Genomic DNA, 20,355 nt, shown 5'->3' with positions numbered 1-20,355 from the left:
GTGCGGCCTCACTTCCGGCCCGAGGCCACGCCCCCGGAAGCGGCTCGCGGATTCGGAAAGCGCGCGCGGAACCCGGGACCAGGTGAGTGCGGGAGCGAGAGACCAGGTGCGCGTGGAGCCAGGCCACCGGAGGTGGGCCTGGGGCCGGGAGGGGGCGCCTGGGAGGGGCTGCCGGAGAACCTGCATCCACCACGGTCCCGAGAGCGGAGCCCAGCCCGGCGCTGCACTGTGTTGTCCCTTTCAGACCTGTGACGCGCTTCAGGTGACAGATGGCTCCGTCAGGGGCCGCTCGGCTGACGAGGGGGCTGCCCAGCCCTGCTGCCAGCCTCCCAGCCCCTGGCGTTAGGTGGGCTCCCTGAGGACCAGCCTGATTGCGGTGCCAGCTAGACTCCAACGTCCGGCAGACCCACGCCTGGGCGCCGGCTCCGCTCTTGGGCCTTGAGTCTCTGAGCTTCAGTTTCCTCGGCTGAGAATGGAGACGGCAGGTCTCAGCGCACAGCGTTGTCGGGTCTATTAAATGGGGTGATTTTGGGAAAGTTGTATCCGATCCGTGCTTAACAAGTGACAGCTGGTGTTCCCCGCAGCCTCATCTCCGTGACAGCTGACTTAGGAAGCCAGGGCTTTGGGCGTGAACGTGTCGGCGACAGGACAGAGTCCCTAAAGGGAGGTTCAGCCTCCGAGACTTGCTTCTCCTGCCTGACCCACCCCCTCCACCAGGACCCAGCCATAGGGCCCCCTTCTCAGACACTGCAGCCTCCCGGGCCCTGAGTCCTGCCTCTCACCCAGTGTGGGCCCCAGAGGAGGAGACTTGTGTTCAGGAGGCCCCAGACTGGGAAGGGGATCTGCAGGGAACTTGGTCCTGGTCCTCCAGCATCGAACAGACATCACCCACACAGTCCCTCTCTGGACCACGCATGCCCATTCGAGCAGGAGGGGCCTTTGTGGCTCCAAGGCTCACCCTGAGTGCCAGGTCGCAGAGCAGCAACAGTCGTGAGCAGAGTGTGAACACCTGTCACAGGAGGGGGATTTAGCCAGGCCTCACTGGGTGGACTCTCCGCTGTCAGGAGCTATGCATTGCTTGGGAATCTGGGGGTCTGCTATCGCAGAGAGGCAGAAACCAGATCCCAACAGGCCAGAAGGCCCTGTAATAAAAAGGCCAAAGCCAAAAACCTGACCCAAGAACCGTTGGGTAAACTGCACAGTTGGGCACAGGGGACTAGACACAGGAACACGAACGACCCCAGGCTAAGGAGTGGGGAAGGGAAGATGTGTACATCACCTTACCTGCTGCTTCAGCCCAGCAGGTGGCCTGGCTTTCCTACCCCAGAAAATCTGCCATATGGGGCAGAGCTGGGATGTTACCCCTCCCTGCCTTCCAGAGTACATTTCCAGTCCACCCGGCCCCTGGCCACCACAGTGCACAGGCTTCCATCCACACCCCGCCCACGCCCAAATCAAGCTGACCCAGCCCTTGCCTTCCTCAGAACCCAAGGGCACCATGGGCGCCTCCAGGCTCTACACCTTGGTCCTGGTGCTGCAGCCTCAGCGAATTCTCCTGGGCATGAAGAAACGAGGCTTCGGGGCCGGCCGGTGGAATGGCTTCGGGGGCAAGGTTCAAGAAGGAGAGACCATCGAGGATGGAGCCAAGAGGTAAGGGGAGGGGCAGGCCTGCCCGCAGAACCAGCCTCTGCAGGGGATGGGGATTCAGGCGCAGAGCCAGGCCCCTGATTCTACCACTGAGAGCCACATGACCTGGAACTCGTACTAAACCCTCAAACCTCAGTTTCTTCATCTGCAAAGTGGGAATAATAATAGTACCCACCTCTTAGGATCATGGTGAAGGTTAAATGAGAATATGCAGATAAAGGACTGGAATGGGGCCTGGCATGTGGCCTGTGCTGAGTTACCTGCTGCTGCGTGGTGGTGGGTTTTAGGACGTATTTGGGAAGCTGCCGTGAGGTGGCTCGGGTTGAAAAGTCTGGCCTTCCTTTTTCTAGCCAAGGGGCTGGCCGGTCCCTCAGCTTCTTCGTTTGTCGGGGAAACTGATGATGAGCAGATCTGGAACCTCTCACACACAGTCTCGGTTCATCCTTGACACAACCACTTTCCCATGGGAAGGAACTGAGGCCCAGAGAGGTTGAGCAGCATGCCCAGAGGTCACACAGCCCTCCCGACTTCAGCTGCTTTGCCTTTCCCCTCACAAGCTTGTATGGGTAAATCCAACCTCCTGTGTCATCCACTGAGCTCCACAGGGTGTGGCCTCGCCCCCTCTTCCCATCCCTGCCCCTCAGACACCCCAGGCTGTTGCTGCCCACCCACTCTTCCTCTGGCTGACCTTCGTCAGCCTTCACAGCCGAGCAGGCTCACCTCCGCCAGCTCTTCCCGATAAACCCCCTCCCTGGGTTTCCTTCACAGAACTCCCACCTTTCTGGTCACACCTGGTTATTCCCTCCATCCGACATTCCCCCAGGGGTGCTCGTGAGGCTGGAACTGAAGACATTTTATTTTCTAAGTCAAGCCTGTATTGAAGCATAAAGTGCGTACAGGAAAATGCCAGTCTTCATCGGGAAAGTTTTAAGAAATGGGCCATCACTTAACCAGCCCTTACATCAAGACGTGGGGCTGGAGGGTGGATCCTGCCCCCCAGAGGGCAGCCTGCCCCCCGACTTCCGTCACAGTTGGCGGTTTGGCCTATTCCGAAATACCACGCAGACTGTGCCCTTTGCTGCCGGCTTCTTCCCAGCATCACATCTGCCTGCAGCAGTGGTCCAGCCCCGCCCGTGAGCACCCTGCAGCTCGCACACCCCGCCCCAGGGCACTGGGGCTGCTTCCGGTCTGGAGTCTTGAATGGGGCCACTGTGGACGGTCCTGCACAGCCTTTTCTGGCGGGCGCTCCCCTTGGAGGAGAATTAGAGATGTTCAGCCTCAGCAGATGTTGCCAACAGGTTTCCAGAACGGAGTGTGAGTTCTGCTCCCTCCAGACCCGCAGCAGCACTTGGCGTCTCCCATCTCCTTCACGTTAGCCATCCCGGTAGGTGTGACGATGCCTCGCTGAGGCTTCATTTGTTTGCCCCAGTGACTGATGAGCCAGCCACCCGCTCAGGGTCTGTGTGGCGCTTGGGCGTCTGTTTCTGCCAAGGCCCGCTCAAGTCTTTTGCCCGGTCTGTTAATCCGGGTGCCTTTTTCTTACTGCTTTGTAGTTCTTTGCATATTTCACTGTGTCCTTACTGAATTCCTGCTTGAAGTCTCCAGCTATGACAGCGGATTCGTCTGCTTTCCTGGCAGTTACACTAAATTTTACCTCGCTATTTTGATGCTGCTTTTCGTTGCATACATGTTAAGGGTTACATCCGGGAGAACTCCTTTATCGCTTTGGGATGTCCCTCTTAGGGATAAAGATAACTTTCCTTGCTTTGAAATCTGCTTGGTCTGAAGTTACTACAGCTACTGCTCCTTTCTTTTGATTAGTGTTAGCCTGGTGTATTTTCCTCCACTGATTCACTTTTTTTTTTTTTTTTAATAGTTTCTCTTTCTTGGTTCCTTGGTAGGGGGAGGTAATTAGCTTGCTTGCTTGCTTGTTTGAATGGAGGTGCTGCGGACTGAACCCAGGACCTCGTGCATGCTAAGCACGCGCTCTACCACTGAGCTCTACCCTCCCCACCAATTTACGTTTAATCTATATTTTTTGATCTTTGTACTTTTAACCTTTATATTCAAAGTGAATTTCTTATAGACAGCTTAGAGTTGTGTCTTGTTTTTGATCCACTCTGACAATCTGTCTTTGAAGTGGAGCATTTAGACCACTGACAAAGTGATTATTAATGTAGCTGGGTTAGCATCTACCATAATCACCACTGTTTTCTGTTTGTTGTCCTGGTTCTTTTTTCCTGCTTTTGTCTTCCACTCTTTTTCTTCCTTTTGGCGTTTTAATTGAACATTTCACACGATTCCATTTTCTCTCCTTTAGCATATCAGTTGTACTCCTTTTTTTTTTTAAGCTTTTTTAGTGGTTGCCCTAGAGTAAGTCTAATTTTAGTCTTTTGGGGACTCTGCACACTGTTCCCCACAGTGGCTGCACCAAACTGCACTCCCACCTGCAGTGCGGGAGTGCTCCCTTGTCTGCACAGCCTCTCCAGCGTTTCTCATTTGTGGACTTTTGGATGGTGGCCATTCTGCCTGGTGGGAGGTGATGCCTCGTAGTTCTGATTTGCATTTCTCTGATAATTAGCGATACTGAGCATTTTTTCGTGTGCCTTTTGGACATGTGTATGTCTTCATTGGAGAATGCTTGTTTAGGTCTTTGCCCATTTTTGGACTGGGTTGTCGTGGTTTGTTTATGAACTCCTCGCCCTGTTCTGCGTCTGCCATCTGGGGACCATCACAGAGGTGCAGTCCGACACATTAGCAAGACTGGAGCAGCGTCACCTCAGCTGCCTAATTATCCCGGCCCATGAAACGGAGCCCCGGCTCTGCCACCAAGGGGGTTATTGATATTTCATACACTGCCACGGACTCGGGGATGATTAACCAAAATTAGTCAAAACATGAGATCAGTGAAGTTTTTAAAAAAATAAGATCCGCCAACCTGCTGCCTGAGATGTGGGGGAGGCCCTGCTGAGGGCTTGCATTACATTTAATTAGGGAGCCATTTGCACCCCCCAAGTGAAAACACACATTCTTTTTTTTTATTTTGGTCATGTCTAATGTAAATTAACCATCTCAATGAATAAATTCTGGGTTTCAAAACATCACTTGGCAGTGGATGGACACATTCCTCTCCCTCTTGGGCCTCACAGGAAGGTCAGGGCAGATTCCAGGCTCAGGGAGGCATCCATTTAAATAAGACCATTTAACCCAGCCCGCTTATTTAATGAACAGAGCATTTCCCAGCTCCTCCTCACAGGCACAGGAAGTCATGGGTTGTGTTCCTAATGCAACTTGGAGATCAAAGCTGAAAAAAAAGTTTTTTTTTTCACGTACAACTCTAAATGGACAGACATAATTAGAACATTTTTACAGCAACAAAAATAAATATAGGGCAGTGGGGAAGTGAGACTGTAACGGGAGACACAGACGCTGAGCCTCACACGTGCAGGGCTCGTGGGTCCCCAGGGTCCTGAGTGAGCAGGCCTTCCAGAGCAAGACACAGCCCAGGCGTGTGCAGCTGGGCAGTGAGGGCTGGGGGCACAGGGTGTGTGCGGGGTGCTCGCCACAGCAGGCTGGGGATGGGCTGCATGGGGTTTCACTCTGATGCACAGCAGTCGCAGAGCTGGCTGTGTTCCTGCAGCGCTGTGTGGGAAGCACGGGTGCACGTATGTGTGATGTGTCTACAGTGTTTAAAAGGGACGCACAAAGGAGAACGACCCAAAGGAAAAACATGGCAGTGGAGCAGCGTTCCTGCTAGACGAGGGGGCCCTGGGTTTGCTACATTGTCCGCAATGAGTACGTAATGGGGGAAGCCTTTTTCCCACATTCGTTTTCACCGCAGGTTACTGTACGGTACTGAATACAGCCCCCCATGCGCCACGGCAGGACCTCGCGTGTCTGTCTCACGCGCGGCAGTCAGTGTCTGCGGCTCTCGGACTCCCGGCTTATCCCTCCCCACCCTCTCCCCACCATGGTTAAACAGAAGTTTGTTTTCTATGTCTGAGTCTGTTTCTGTTTTGTAAATAAGTTCTTTTGGATCTTTTTATTTTCCACATTCTTTTTCATGGGTGGGGTGGGGGGAGTACTGCTAACCAAGTGACCATGTTCAAACCTTGGGGGGCGTCCTGGTTCCGGTGCGCTCGGGTGGGGAGGTCAGCCCTCTCACCCCTTCCTCCAAGCACAGGTGGGTGGGCGGGCGGGGAAGGGGTCTGAGGCTGGGAGACGCTCATTCGCCACTATCAACCAACCGCAGATGAAGTAAGCCTGCGGAGTTGGAGGGGGGGGCTCCTTGGTGGAGCAGAGGTTAAAACAGCCCCTCCTTTGGGAAGGACAGTAGAGACCAGAGGTTTGATCAGGATTACTCTAGGCAGAAAGGCTTTGGCTTAGGGCCCGGCTCCAGTTCTACAGCCTCAGCCCGCAGAGCAGCATTCCCTAGCGTGGCCACCGCAGGGAGGGGGTCCCGCTCCATGGCAGACCTCCCGGGGACCGCCAAGCAGCTGAGCTGGGCCGGCCCTGGGCTGCCACACGATGCACTCAGGATGCTGGGCCAGGGAGGTCTGTGCTGTCTCAAACCCCGACCCCTTGGCCCTGGGCACACGGGCGTGCTAACGGCTGCCTTCCTTCCACCACCCCGCCCCTGCCCCAGGGAGCTGCAGGAAGAGAGTGGTCTGACCGTGGACGCGCTGCACAAGGTGGGCCGGATCGTGTTTGAGTTCGTGGGTGACCCTGAGCTGATGGACGTGCACATCTTCCACACAGACAGCATCCAGGGGACACCCGTGGAAAGCGACGGTGAGTCTCAGGGGCTGTCCCTTCACCAGGGCACGAGGGGGACCTGGGTGCAGAGCAGGCACTTGTCAACCCCTGCCCTCCCCTCCCGTCCCTGAGGGGCAGGTGCTGGAGCACAGCAGCACCACAGCCTCCCTCCTCCTCCATGAAACACAGTCGCAAGCATTAAATAGGGAAGAGTGTCAGGCTCCTTACACAGGGCCACTCAGTTAATGCCTCACAGGAGGCCAGTTACAGCCCGGACTGAACGTCAGTGACTGCCTTCTCACCCGCCACAGAAATGCGCCCCCAGTGGTTCCACCTGGACCAGATCCCCTTCGGTGACATGTGGCCGGATGACAGCTACTGGTTTCCCCTCCTGCTTCAAAAGAAGAAATTCCAGGGCTACTTCAAGTTCCAGGGTCACGACACCATCCTGGACTATACGCTCCGTGAGGTGGACAGAGTCTAGGGCCGAGCCTGGCTCCTCGCAGAGCCAGGGCTTCCGGCCAGGCTGGAGCATGACCGATGGAAGGAAATGGACGTCTGAATGGAAGGAAATTTCAACGTCCTTCCCCGGGCCCCCCACGGGCAGCCAGGTCCCATCGCCAGGAGCTGGCACACCTGCCCAGCTGTGACCTGAGACACCAGACACAGAGAGGGAGGAGACCCAGGCCCGAAGGGTGAGGGGACAGCTTCTCTGCCCACCCCAGGGTGGACAGCTGGTGTGGGAGGCCCGACATCAGTGTGGGCAGACCACGGGATCACGGGGGTGGCCTAGAGGGTGTGCCCCCTCCCACCAGCCCCCACAGGGGACACGGGGGCCCAGCTGGGGTCCAGGAATAAAACCCCATCTGTTACCCTCCCTCCCAGAGGATGGACGGTCACCAACCTCTCACACAAAGAAACCACGACTTGACCCAACTTTTATAAATATGTTTAATAATAGTCGCTCACGTAAGTTCATTGATAAAAATCTCGGAATGTGGATGGTTTGTAAACAATGTTTCCTGGGTGTGGCGGTGACTAGTTCCTGCAGCCTCGTAAAGTGCTTCGTACATACACGACTCAGCCAAGCAAGGGGAACCTCCCGACAGCCCAGCTCCTGTCCCCACCTCCACCTCCCTCCGCCGCGCCCGCCCTTCCTGCAGCGAGGTCGACCCAGTCGGACCCGAAGGCACACTCCCGCAGGCCAGGCCGCGGGCCAGGTTGAGGCAGCAGGGAGTCTCTCAGCCTCCTCGGACAGGGGAGCGGGATCCTCAGAGCAGCATGAAGGGCTCCCAGCAGGGTAACGCGACTGGATGTCCCTTCATGGGGCTGCAGCACGTCGGCCCTCCCCAGCCAGCGGGAAGGACACAGGAGTGCGTGACCTCCGGCCCCTGCCATCCCAGGGCCTCACCTCGAAGCTGGGAGCAGCCTCTTCTCCTCCCCCAGCAGACACTGAGCAGAAAACACCAGCCCCCGAGCCTGACAATCTATGGCAGCCCAGGTTCAGGCAGAGGGGAGCTATGCAGAAAAAGTGCCAAATGGGGGGGACACGGCCTTGCCTACATCACTCTGGCATCTTCCCGCTGCCCTTTCTCCAGTGCCCGGGGAGGCGGAGGGGACTAGAAAGCGCCCCCAGATAAGCCTCTGGGGGAAAAGACCACTAGGGCTCCAGCCAAGAACTTGCTCCTAGTTTCCACCGCAGGCAGATGCTGCCGGGAGCCAGCCCCAGGGTGCTGTTCTCTCCAGAAAAGTGCGTCTGAAGTCTCTGGGCCAGAGCTCTCCCCGGCAACCCATGTGGGGAGGGAGGACACGGCTTAACCTGCCCTGGGAGATGCTCCCCCACCTTCCATGCTCCCGCCCCCTGCCCACCATGTGGCTCCCCCGACTCTGCTGTCCTGTGGCCTTGTGTCCCTCACCGCCCCTGGCCAGGCCCCCAGGTGAACCGCACCGGCCGCAGGGCAGGGACAGCTTGTGTCCCTCACCGCCCCGGCCAGGCCCCCAGGTGAACCGCACCGGCCGCAGGGCAGGGACAGCAGAGCCCCTGGGGTCACTCTTTATGGTCCAGGCGAGGGGACCAGCGCCGCGGGGCAGCACAGAGCCACTCCAAGTGGGTGAGAGCCCATTTCTATGGAGAAAGAAGTGGCAGAAGATGCCCACAAAGGGACAAGGATCCCTGCTCCTCAGGCTCTGGGGGACGCGGCCAGGAGCCTAGCCAGCCCGGCACAGGAAGGCACATGTTGGCTGTCGGGGGCCCCGGCGCCGCGGGGGTGCAGCTGGCCTCCCTGCACCCGCGTGGCTGCGAAGCTGGCACAGGCAGACCCCACGTGAGGGGTGGGCCATGCCCTAGCTGGACACAGCTGTCCGGCTGGGCCCAAAAGACACCCGCTTTCCCTGTGACATGTGTTAGCTCATCAGAGAAGCCTCTCTGTCGCCAGAGCCCCTGGGTCCTGCGTGACCAACAGCAAAGCCCCAGAATCAGGCACGTATTCCCGGAGGGCAGGGATCTCAGAAATCTACATGCAGTCAAGCTCCTCCAACCTCTGTCCCAAGCCAAAGAGAACAGCGAGGGGCGGAGGGGCCGTCTGGCCCCGGGCCCCTCTTATACAACTCGGATTCAGAGCAGAAAACACGCAAGCCCAAGGCAGACACTAACCCCGCAGCTCCGGATGGCCAGCCCCACGGCACCCTGGGAGGATGGGAGGGGGGCCTCGGAAGAGGGTCTGAGTTGCCAAAAAGGAGTGAAGCCAATTTAAGAGAGGGTTAAAAGCAACACCGATCCGTCCTCCAGGGCGCCAGCTGGACGACACCCCCAGTGCCCCACCAGCCTCAAAGCTCCAAAGGAGGGGGCTGCACAGACAGACAGAGCCAGCTCGGAAGCAGCGGCTCACAAACCTCCAGATCCCTGGGTCTCGCCTTCGTCTTCCACGCCTCGGACCAGCCCGCGCAGCGCAGGGGCACAGAGCGTGAGCGTGCGCGGGTCGGGGTGGGGGGGTGCACGGACGCTGCCTGGAGGTTAGTCCCGCACCAGGGCACTTAGCGGGGCTGGTCCCTGGAACGACCCTCAGGCCCCCACCTCCCCCACCCACTCCCCTGAGGGCTCATTCCCACTCTGGCCCCCCAAGGCTGTCCGTGGGCTGGAGTCAAAGGTCTCGCTGACCAACTGCGTGTCAGAGATGTGGCCACCTCCTTGTCCCACACAGCAGGCCAGCCTCAAGGACAGTCCTGCCCCGCCGTGGAGTTTCAGCCTCCCTCTCCCCGCTCAGCTATTCCAGATGTCCGTGGACTATTCTGGCCCAGGGAGTTCCGCTGCCCATACCCCCAGGCACCATCTGCCGTGTGAACCCCACCGGCCACCTTGTCCTCTTGGAATCAGGACAAAACCACTCCAGAGGCTCTACGGGGCTGGCACCCCAGACTAACAGACCACGGCAGGGTGTCGGGAGGGACGGGCGTGGTCGGGGCGACCACACAGACATCGTGGGCCCCGGCTTCCGTGGGCGTGTCCTCGGCCCTGCTCCCCACGAGGGGCAGCAGCTCTTCCAAGGGGTCTTCGGCCAACCCCGGGCCTGCTGGCGGTGGGGCAGCCAAAGGGAATTAGACAGGGACACACCGTTTGGAAAGAAGTTTTAGTAAGGGCGCCGGAGCTGCCGCCGAGTCCCCCGGCGCTAGTGCGGAGGCAGGCCGTCCTGCGGGGGCGGGGAGCCGTGCGGGCCAGCGAAGAGGCAGCGCAGCTTGGGCTGCAGGTCGTTCCACACCTTGCTCATCTGAGGAGGAGAGAGGACAGACGGGTGAGAACACAGCGGCCGCCCACGCCCAGACACACCAGCTCCTTCTAAAATGCCTGCAGGTGGCAGGAGACACTGTTGGGCAGCCACACCGGCTAGGTGTCATCCCCTCCCAAAGCTGCCAGAGTGAGGGCCGGCAGGACACGGTGGCCCACTCCCCTAGACGAGCCAGGTATGGGTGGGCCTGAGCCAAAGGTCACAGCACCGGTCCCCCCGCCCCCGCATGTGGACGTGGACAGAAGGGGCCCAGGGCTGCTCGCCCCGGAATTTTAAGCAACGTTATGGCTGGGTCACTCCCTCTAACAGCCCTTCAGGTGACAGAAAGGAGGGAGGTGAGAGCAGGCACTGGGTGGCCAGGAGGAGGGGGCGGTGTCCCGGACCCCTGCTGAGGGCAGGGCAGCTCACGTGACAACAGAAGGCGGTGTGGTCCTGGGAACGCGTGGACGCAGCTGAGTCTGGGAGGTCGGGGCCCAGCAAGACCCCCACGGTGGGGAAGTCCAGGATCAAGTCAGGACACACCTCCACCCCTTCCGCTGTCACCCAACCCTCCCTGGTGTCCCCACTGGCCAGCGGACCTCCCTGAGGGGGCCAACCATCGCACAGTCTGACCTCCTCCCGCCCTGGCTGTACCTGCAGTTCCCCTGGCCACCCCAGTGCACTCCGGGGGCACCACAGACTCTGAGAAACGTTCGAGGAAGACAGAGTTTGTCACACAGTACACAGACCACTGCTGTGAAGCTGTCTAGAGCTAAGTACCTAACGAACAGAAGTGTTTAAAAAGTTACTCGGCCTGGGGGTGCCGCGAAAAGTTGCCGAGGCACTAAAAGCACCAGGAAAGTAAAGGAGTTTGTCTCAGGCCGTCAGCGTTCCTCCCATCATCTGGTGGTTCTTCCATCCCCAACCTGGGGTCCCACAAAGGCACAGATTCCTGAGTCCCAGCCCCACAGATTCTGGCTTCATCTGAGGTGGGATCCGTGCCCCGTGATCCGCATGCTGAACAGACCCCAGGAGGTTCCGGCACCTCTGGTTCTAGACCAGGGTCAGGACTGGTCCCAACCTGGTCAGTCACAACCGCCTCCCGACTGGATTTACAACCCCCACCTTCCGCCCCTTAGCCCACACGCCCAGCCACTGCCAGGGACCCTTCTGGACCTTGGGTCTGAGCTCGCTCCATGCACTGCTTGCTCACCAAAAGCTCACTGGCCCTCCAGGCAGAGCTGCCAGCTTCCCAGGCTACAGGCCTTCATCAGAGCAAGGGAAGCCTGTCCCCTCCAGCTGGCCAGCCTGCCGGGTCCCCACTGGTCTCCGCGGCCCCCAGTAACGGGGCCACTGAGCTGCAGCTGTGTGCCCCGCACAGCCAGGGCCTGGGAGGGAGACACTGCCAAGCGGCCCCTCACCCCCAAGTCCCCAAGCCAGCCTTGGAAGGCTGGGGGATGTGCTTTATGCCATTTTTCAGGTAGGAAAACTGGCCCCCGAGGTTCAACGGCCCAGCAGAGCTGTAAGAGCTCGCAGCTGCAGCACAGCTGGGAGCTCAGGCGGCTGGGACCTGGGGCTTAAGAATCCTGACCCTGAGCTCCCCACGCTGTGTCAAGGAGTCAGACGTGGCCCCCCGCAGACGTGTCCCTCGTAAGGAGTGCCTGTGCTCCCAGGGCCGAGAAGGAGTCCGGGACACAGGGCATCAGAGAACAGGAGGGTGTGGGAGTTGTGGCGAGGACACGGGCAGGGACCGCTCCCCAAGCCTCAGCTCGGCCGGACACAGCGTCCCAGGCGCCTGGAGACAGACACACGTGTCACTGAGCAGAGTGAGCAAAGAGCCAAAGCACAAGCTAGAGTGCGTGGTGGAGACGAGCGGGGCCAGGCTGTCACCACAGGGGCTCCGGGCAGTCACAGCACTTCTCAGGGGCTCAGCAGACCCTCTGGAGGAAGCTGACCGCAGTCTTCAGGGAGACACCCCGACTTCCGCAGACTGGTGCTCAGTCTCTTCTCTCCATTCCTGGGGGTTCTCTGTGCTTTGCCTCTTCTGGAACTCCTCCAGAAGCCAAGAAAGTCCTCCTTCATGGTCCTGCTCTGCGCCCCACCACCAGCTTCACAGTTACCGTCTACCCGGACGGGAACCGTGTTAAGCCCAGCTCACCCCACCTGCACGGATCTCCTAAGGGATCCTTCAAGGTGAGCAGCAGGGCCGCTGCAGCAAGAAAGGCACTGGCCTGAATGCAGGTGAAGGGGGACCCACCTCCTTGTGCCCTTGGATCTGGGAGTTGACGAAGGCCCCGAGGATGTGGGAGGTGAGGGGCAGGTAGACGTGCACCAGCTGCGTCTCCTGGTGCAGGCAGTACAGGGAGAAGTAGTTCCGAAGCTCCATCGTCTGGATCACGCTCTCCTGCTGCAGAGCAAAGAGCCTCCCTGGCACCCGGCACGGTGACAGTGGGACCGCAGGCCACCTCCCTCCTGAGCGCCGGGCCCGGCCCGCCCCCCGTGTCTGTCACAGCGGATTTGGCTACACCAGCTCGTCACTTGGTGCTCGGGCACCCGCGTCCTGGAAGCCCACGGGGACGAGCACAGGACGCCCAGGGGATGGCCCGGGTCCAGCCTGCAGGTGTGGGAAGGGCCCTGCCCAGCCCCCACGCGGACCCCGGGCACCGGCCCACCTCCACGATGCGAGACTCCAGCTGCTCCACCGACTCGGGCTCGCGGTTGTGCGCAGCAGCGCTCATCACCTGCCGCTTCATCAGGCTGTACTTGTGCAGCGCCCGCTGGTGCTTGTGCAGCACGCCCTTCTCGTGCCGCTCACACAGGTCCTGCGGGCGGGGGCGGGGGGTCAGCCCAGGGGCCGGGGCACCTGGACGGACTCACCGCCCGCGGCCTCCCCGTCGGGGCAGGACGGCTTTCCCGCCTTAGAAACAGCTCTCAGGCACCCACTCGCTCCACTCGGTGTTTACACGATGGAGCCACCCAGGGCCCAACCGTGAGGGGGTCGCTGTGCAAATCGGCACCACAGCCGGAAACCCACGGGAAACCACAAGAAACAGGCTTCGCTTAAGAGGAAAACGGACAGTGCAGAGCGCTGGGGCAGCTCTGGGCCTCAGCAGCAAACACCAGACAGTCTCCAAAAGGAAGACACACTGACATTTTCCTGGAGGCCTGAAATAACCCTAATAGGAAATCCGTTGGGAATGTCAGCAGCAGAATCACAGGGCTGGGGGAGGGTTATGCTCAGCGGGAAAGCACGTGCTTAGCATGCATGAGGTCCTGGGTTCAATCCCCAGTCCCTCCACTAAAAAGTAAAATTAAAAACTACTTAAAAAATACATAAAGAAACTTAATCACCTCCCCCCCCACCCAAAAAAGAATCACAGGGCTGTGACTTCAGAAGCCACCTGGCTACCATCTCACTGGAGAGGAGTCCCTTCTAGAACCTTCCCCACCAGCACTTGGGCAGCTCTCTGAGCTCAGCATGAAGGACTCTTGGGCCCCACAGGCAACCCACCCCACCCCTACACGGAGCTAAGGTCTGACGTCCCAGAGCCTCCACCCACTGGAGAGGCCGGCTCCCTCTCCTCGGGCCAGCCCCTTGGTATTTACCGAGAGCTGTTAAGAGTCACACTTACACACACGCTCACCCCTCTGCTCTCCCAGTGGGGAAGCCAGAGGCCATCCACACGCGTGCTGGAGCCCCAGGCTGCAGCTCCCCACAGAGCCCACCCAGAGGAGCCTGCAGAGGGCCCAGCTGCCCTCCGCCACCCTGGCTCCATTCCCCTCCAGTCACATCCTTGAAAGGTCACAGGATCCTTCTCGAAAGCTCTGTTCCTGATGGAGGAGCAGCCAAGACTCACTTTATAGGACTGAAGCAGATCCAGGAAGAGGTTCAGTTTCTCCACCACATCGTTCTCTTCCTGTTTGCCCTGGAAAACACGGGGTGGGCTGGCCAACACCGAGCACACCGGATCCGAGGCCTGGCCAGAGACACAGCCGCAGGCTCTGCAGGGACGCTCCACCCACACGACAGCCCGCCAGACATGAGGCCGAAGCCTCAGGCCCGGCAGGTGGCTGAGAATGAGGGTCAGCACCTGGTGGCCGCCCCCGACACAACCCGCAGCCTGGCGGCCCCGCAGACAACAGAGCCGCTGAAGCTGTGAGCCGTTAGAGGGGGAGGGGAGGGAGGGTGTGAGGGAAAGGGGGGGAGTCATCTCGGCTTCAGTCAGAGGGAGAGAAGCCGGCCCAGGAGGAGGCCATGGGGAGAGCCTGCCGCTGTGGGGCTGAATGTGAAGCCGAGCTGCGCCAGGTGGACAAAGTCGTGCTGGTGCTTGGCTGACACGGGCGACGGGCCAGGCGGGTGCTCCTCCTGGGCCCCGCACACACCCCTGCACACAGGTCAAAAGGGCATGGCGAGCCCAGGGCGTCACGGGGGCAACCCTGTTAGTGGAACGGGTGTTCCTGGTAATGACAAGTGAAGCCCTGCCCAGGGGTCACCCGTCACATGCCAGGGACATGAACGTGACAGGGGCTTCCAGTAGCGGGAGCACAGGATCGCACGCACACACGGGCAAGTCGCGTGCACACAGCTGACCAACACAGACGCCGATGTTCACAGCTGCTCCCGGGCAGAAGGAGCCCGTGCCAAAGCCCTGGGCCCAGAGTCCACGCTCCGGAGAGGCAGGCACCTGCCCTTGGTTGTAATGGCAACAGTCAGCACTATGGTGCTTTCCCGGGAGCCCCGACTAGGCTAACTCTGTGGTCCTGGCCATTTGAGGCAGTGGGGAAGCTCTAGTGCCCTCACATTCCTCAGCCACCAACGTGCGTCAAGCACCTCTCTGGCGTGTTTGCTGAGCACCTGTCCCAGTGCTTGCTGAGCGCCTCTCTCCTGTGCAGCACCAGCTCCTTGGGGAAACCAAGCCCCTTCTGTAAACTCTAGAGCTCCAGCCACGGCAGAGGGTGAAAATCTCATCCCATAAACCGCCCATCAGACTTGGTGGGGAGGGTGCAGGCAGAGGGAGGCAGGAGACATGAAGGAAGGTCCAAGTTCAGTGGGGACACAAGCACTGGACGGGGAGCTGGGAGCCACCACTCAAGCTCTGCTACTTACGCAGGGGTCCCTGGGCCCTTCAGACCCGCTGGGCTTGGAGGCGGCTCGCCCCACTCAACCCCACACCCAGAGCCAAGGTTCTAGAAAACAAGGTGAAAAGGGGACAGTATCGGGCGTGCTGCAGGGCTTTAAGCTCAGAAAGGACAACGCCAGCTGGCCACAGGGGCCTGCTCCCCCCGACCAGGCCGGGGACACGGGAGCACGGAGGCTCCTCCCTGGTGTGCAGCAGGGGGTCCCCTGCTCCTGCCATTTGTACCAGGTTCCGTTTCTGGTCTGACGCCATTCAAGGCCCTAAACCACCAGCACAGCATGTGTGCCTTCACAGGAAGCACAAATCCTACCATCCCATAAGACACAGCCCCACTGTGAGCCTCGCTTGTCTGGCTGGGACGCAGTCATCCGGGTCTCCTGACAGGGCTGCGGGGCACAGAACTGGGACACGCGAGGGCAGAACTAAGAGCTAGCCCTCGGATGCCTTCACCTGTACAGCAGGAGTGAAAGGGACCCCTCGCCGGGACGGACGGAAGGCCTGTCACTCATTCGTCTGATCCAGCTTCGTGTTAAAACTACTAATTTCACATCAGCATAAAGACCACCAAGGACAAGGAGGAATATTCGGGACACACGCTTCTGCAGACATGACACTGCAAAGCAGCACTCGTAAGGAATCTAAGGCTTGGGGCTGGGAGGAACCTCAAAACACAAACTGCAGCGTGTCAGATGCCTGACACCCCGTCTTCAAGGCAGAAACAGCACCCGACCTGATGCAGAAAAGACGCTGGAAACGACGCCAGGCTTCCCATCCCGCTGGGCGCACTCTCGGGGTTACCTGTCCAAGAGGGAGCCGTGAACCCAGGGTGCAGGGCTCTGCAACAGAGCGGCTGCATTCGTGTGTTTAACAGACTGAGCTCTGAGCACAGGGTCAAGGCTTAAACACAAAGGTTTTCAAGATCTAGTCCAGCCCCCTTGTTTCTAGTCACAGAGAAAAAGACGGGGAGCAGAGCAGCCTGAGCAAGGTCCCAGCACCAGACACGGGCCAGCCCCCTCCACCCGGCCAGTCCTCTGACACCAGGCTCTGGGTCCTCCCACCTTGGAGATGCAGGCGCCTCCCAGACCTGGAGGTGGGCCGGACCCAGCGCCAATGCCGAGACACCAACCCTGCCCTACGCTCAGCTTCTCAAGGGAACACACAGGCAGAGGGACCAGAGGGGAAGAAAACCCAAGGCCTTCCAGACCAGAGAGGTATCAGATTCCCTTTTCAGCACCAAGAGTCATCTCGCCCAGCACCTGAGGGCCCTGCCTGGGGCCTGAAAAGCCCCCAGTTCCACCGCCGCAGGTCGCCCGTGGCTGGGGGCCTGCAGCTGGTTACCAAGGAGCTTCGAGTCTGAGACGGGCATCAAGGCCTCACAGTGACATCATTTTGAAGTATTTAAAACCACCTACCAGCAGCCTAAAGTCCATTTCCCCAAGAACAGGGAGCAAACGTCAAAATCATGGAGCAGTTTGGTAGCACAGAGCACCAGACAACCCTCCCCGAGGCGAGCGCTGCGTCTGCAGATGAATCCCCAGCCACCACCAGGAGTCTGCAGGTTTCTACAGGCGGCACCCGCCGGGCAGCAGAAGCCCCTGCGAGGCTGAGTGGGCACCCGGGGTGAGCGGCAGCGGGAGTCTCCCAGGCACCGGGAGCTCATTCGTTCTGATGAGTTGTCAAGTGGCCGAGTGCCAGCTGACTTGGGCGGAAAAACGGAAACTTCCTGGTCCACCCAGAAGCATCCTGGGACATCCAACACTGGATTTCAAGCACAGATCACGTCTTCTAATCTCAGCAAAGTCAACGCCCAAGAGACCAGAACCCAGTGGGTCTCTGTCATCGGTGCCCCTCTGAAGAGCGTAAGTAGCTCGTGGGACGCCACCCAGAACAGATGGGGACACGCGGTTCCGACCTGAGAGCAGCTGTCCACTCACTCGAGACTCCAAACTCCGACGGCCACCCCGGAAGGCGCCTCTCCCGTGTGCCAACGGGCCCAGGACGTTCTCGGAGCAGGTGCCACAGAGAACAGACCCACTCACCTGCTGCGCAGCCTTGTCGGCGAGCAGTGCAAATTCAACGGACAGGCCTCTCAGCGCCTGCTTGAGGGACCCCCACGTGCTGCTGCTCAGAGCGGCCCAGGAGGGGAGCGGCGTCGTGTCAGACCCTAAAGTGCTGAGCGGAAAGGAACACGGGGGGCGGAGACACTCAGACCTGGCAGCCGGCGGGCAGCCCACCTGACACACCTCTGGCCAGACACGAGCCACTCAGGGTGGCCTGCGCGGCTCCGAGCCAGGCCCTGCTGCTCAGAGGGCGGGCCACAGCAGGCCTGGGAGCTCCCCCACCAGGACCCGGAACCAACGCTGTCAACGAGGCCCCTGGGGACGTGTGCACAGTGGGCTTGGGACGCACAGTTCTAAGCGTGACCAGCCCTGGCGTCCTGTCCCGAGTCAGATGAACCTTTTCTCAGATCCCACTCTAACAACGGGGAAAACCCAGACGTTCAGGATCCCACGCTGCTCTGCCTACGCCCTCCACCTTGTCTCTTCCAGACGCCATCTCCTGTCTCCCCGCACGCTCCTTCCCTCTGTGGAGCTGGTCACTGCACTTTCCACTCCAAGCCCCTGACCGAAGTCTAAAGACCCCTCCCCACCGAGCGGGGCCACCTGCCTCAGCTCCTTCCCGAACACGAGGAGGTCGGCAGCGCTGTCGATGGCCCGCGACACCATGCGCTCGGCCCGGTCACGAAGCTTGTAAAAGCTGTTGTAGACATTGCGGATCAGCTCCCGGCTGATGGCGAACTGAGCCTGGATGTCTGCCGGGAGGAAGTCCTGACGGGTGGGGAGGGAGGAGAACTCTGGTTACCAGAAGCGAAACGCCTTCAGAAAAGACGACCCAGTGGAGAGAGGGGCGACGCCACCAGCTGAGCAGGGAAATGAGCCCAGACCCCTAGGCCCCAGTCCCAGCCCAGCCCGCAAGCCCGCTTCTCTCTAGCACCTGCCCTGGACCCCCCTTCTCATCCACAGAAGCAGCAGAAACGTCCACAGTACACACCACAAAGCGTGATCTTCACGCTCAAAACGGCGACGTGCAGGCCTGACTCCACGCACGGGGGCCTCTGACTGCCCTCGGCTGTTCCCGAGAGTAACTTCTCACCAGCTTCACCGCTACCTACCTACTGATGCTAACACTAACTACACAATGCTTGAAAACAGGCACCTTAGGGACTAAGGTGAAAACAAAAGCACATTTCTGCGGGGCAGCAGTGCAGCTCAGTGGTAGGGCGCAGGCTTAGCCTGCTCAAGGTCCTGGATTCACTCCCCAGCACCTCCGTAAAGTAATAAATAAATGAACCTAATCACCCTCCAAAAAACATGAATTGTTTTAACGCGTTTGTTTGGAGAAGGAGTGTAAGAAAGAATTGCTTTTATAAGAGCCACCAAATAGCTGCTTTCATTCTTCTGAGAAAAAGACCATATTAAATAGATTTTAAAATAAACCAGAACATCAATCCCCTGGAATCCAAAAAGCTGACGCCCACGCATGGGTCCATCTGAATCATGAAACACCTCGGGACGTGGGGCAGGAGCCTGGAGGGCCCTGCGGTCGGGGCTCAGCCACGTACGGGCCCTGCCACTTAGACGCCTGGGGACCCTGGCGAGTGGCAGCCTGTCTGCACCTGTTTCCTCTTCTGTACGACGGGACTGGCACCTGTTGTGTTTCAGAGCGGTCTAAACCAGGGTTAAATGAGAAAAATGAGCGCTGCACCTTAGCCTGGGCCCTGGCACGTGGTGGGGGCAAGCTAAACATCACCAGCTATCGCCACAATTACTGCTCTGGCTCAGAGGAAGCGGTCATCCAGATCAGAACTCTACCTTGGCCCGAGCGGCCAGCTTACAATTCACGAACTCGTCTCCCACATACTGGGCGGACTCCTTCAGCTTGTTCTGCACATCCTGCAAAAGGGAGGGAGAAGCACGTGAGCCTCCACCCACCGCAGAAAAGCCGGCGTCAGACCAATCAAGTCGCCAGGAAGCGGGATGCCGCCCTCCCCGAGAGAACAGCGTCTCCCTATGCAGGTTTTCACACAAGTGGTAATCTCTTCTCGTCTCCTGTTCCATTTTCCTCCCAGCGGCCTCAAGCTTGGGGTGGCGGGCTTTCCACAGACAGGAAGGCCCGAGGTCATGGCAGCACCGCCAGCTCCAGCTCCGGAGGGAAAACCTCTGCCCAGAAAAATGGGAACTCCAACTGCAGACCAGGGACACCAGTACTCCAGACAGACATCAGGGTGATTACGTCCTGGTAGGGCCACGTGGGGCGCAGAGGCGGAGGCTGAGGTCTCCTCCTTCCTATGGCTGGACCCGTGAGAACGGCGCCCTTGAGCCCGGGGAGAACGGGTGGGCAGAGGAAGGGCAGCACTCGGGGTCCCCAGCCCTGGCTCCCAGCCCTGCTCCCTGGAGGGAGGCTCCCTGGCAGCGCCATGCCCAGAGCTGAGGGCCCTACAGAGAGCGCGGGAAACCGAGGCAGAGAGCCTAACACGCAGCTGTGTAGGGTCAGGAGTTCCAGAATTTCAGGGATGCCTCAGAGAGTGTTTGTCCCAATTCTCTCATTTTACCAAAGAAGAAAACGGAGCTGGGGAGGCGCCGGGGACACCCTGCCTGCCGCCGCCGGCCCCCGCCTCCCTCCCCATCCTCGAGCCACGCCGAGCTCCCCCGTCCCACCACATTCCTCCACAGCCGTAAGGAGGGCTGTTCTATAGAAACCTGTCCACCCTAGGGTTCAAAAGACCCGTGCTCCCGGCTCAGAGGCAAGCATTCACTGAATGTCTGGAACGGCCTCGCCAAAGGGGCAGCGCCGGCAGGCAGCCCAGGCATCGCAGAGGGGGAGCCCACAGCCGGCTCTCGGGGTCAAAGGCCCTCGCAGCCTCCAGGAGCGGGGGGAAGGGACAGGCTCGTGCAGAGGCGGCCTCTGCGTCCTCCTGCGGCTGGGAGGTGGGAGCCGAGACCCCCCCCCACCAGGTGCCTGCTCAGAAGGGGGTTTCCTCCAACAGCGGAGAC

The 20,355-nt window shown here is 59.7% G+C and overlaps 2 protein-coding genes across 6 annotated transcripts in view; one reads left to right on the top strand and one right to left on the bottom strand.

Annotated features, from left to right (window-relative positions):
- The first annotated feature begins 6 nt into the window (after nucleotides 1-6).
- Nucleotides 7-7,404, top strand: NUDT1 (nudix hydrolase 1). 2 transcript variants are annotated; one of them, XM_010999587.3, is made up of 4 exons: nucleotides 7-82; nucleotides 1,485-1,650; nucleotides 6,293-6,438; nucleotides 6,714-7,404. In XM_010999587.3, exons 2-4 carry the CDS (start codon nucleotides 1,499-1,501, stop codon nucleotides 6,884-6,886), a joined length of 471 nt encoding a protein of 156 aa, XP_010997889.1. In that variant the 5' UTR covers nucleotides 7-82; nucleotides 1,485-1,498; the 3' UTR covers nucleotides 6,887-7,404. The 2 variants fall into 2 exon arrangements, with proteins under 2 accessions (XP_010997889.1, XP_064334826.1); XM_064478756.1 differs by having other exon boundaries at nucleotides 58-106.
- The window catches only part of SNX8 (sorting nexin 8), a 35,041-nt gene continuing 22,021 nt past the window's right edge, over nucleotides 7,336-20,355 (bottom strand). For all 4 annotated transcript variants that reach the window (XM_064478755.1, XM_031471287.2, XM_064478754.1 and 1 more), the window contains 7 exons: nucleotides 19,174-19,254; nucleotides 17,969-18,129; nucleotides 17,341-17,473; nucleotides 14,021-14,089; nucleotides 12,836-12,985; nucleotides 12,421-12,570; nucleotides 7,336-10,166 (listed from right to left, as the gene is read on the bottom strand). In XM_064478755.1, coding sequence (XP_064334825.1) covers nucleotides 10,068-10,166; nucleotides 12,421-12,570; nucleotides 12,836-12,985; nucleotides 14,021-14,089; nucleotides 17,341-17,473; nucleotides 17,969-18,129; nucleotides 19,174-19,254 — 843 coding nt within the window. In that variant the 3' untranslated portion in view covers nucleotides 7,336-10,067. The remainder of the gene's footprint in view (nucleotides 10,167-12,420; nucleotides 12,571-12,835; nucleotides 12,986-14,020; nucleotides 14,090-17,340; nucleotides 17,474-17,968; nucleotides 18,130-19,173; nucleotides 19,255-20,355) is intronic.

Source organism: Camelus dromedarius, chromosome 24 (assembly GCF_036321535.1).
Source record: "Camelus dromedarius isolate mCamDro1 chromosome 24, mCamDro1.pat, whole genome shotgun sequence".
NCBI classification, from domain to species: Eukaryota; Metazoa; Chordata; class Mammalia; order Artiodactyla; family Camelidae; genus Camelus; species Camelus dromedarius.
This window is presented reverse-complemented; position numbering and strand designations above follow the sequence as displayed.

Coding starts and splice junctions, on each gene's coding strand:
- NUDT1 (XM_010999587.3), top strand. CDS start 1,499: ATGGGCGCCTCCAGGCTCTACACCTTGGTCCTGGTGCTGCAGCCTCAG. Junction 1,651..6,292: donor ATCGAGGATGGAGCCAAGAG/GTAAGGGGAGGG, acceptor CCCCTGCCCCAG/GGAGCTGCAGGAAGAGAGTG. Junction 6,439..6,713: donor GACACCCGTGGAAAGCGACG/GTGAGTCTCAGG, acceptor CACCCGCCACAG/AAATGCGCCCCCAGTGGTTC.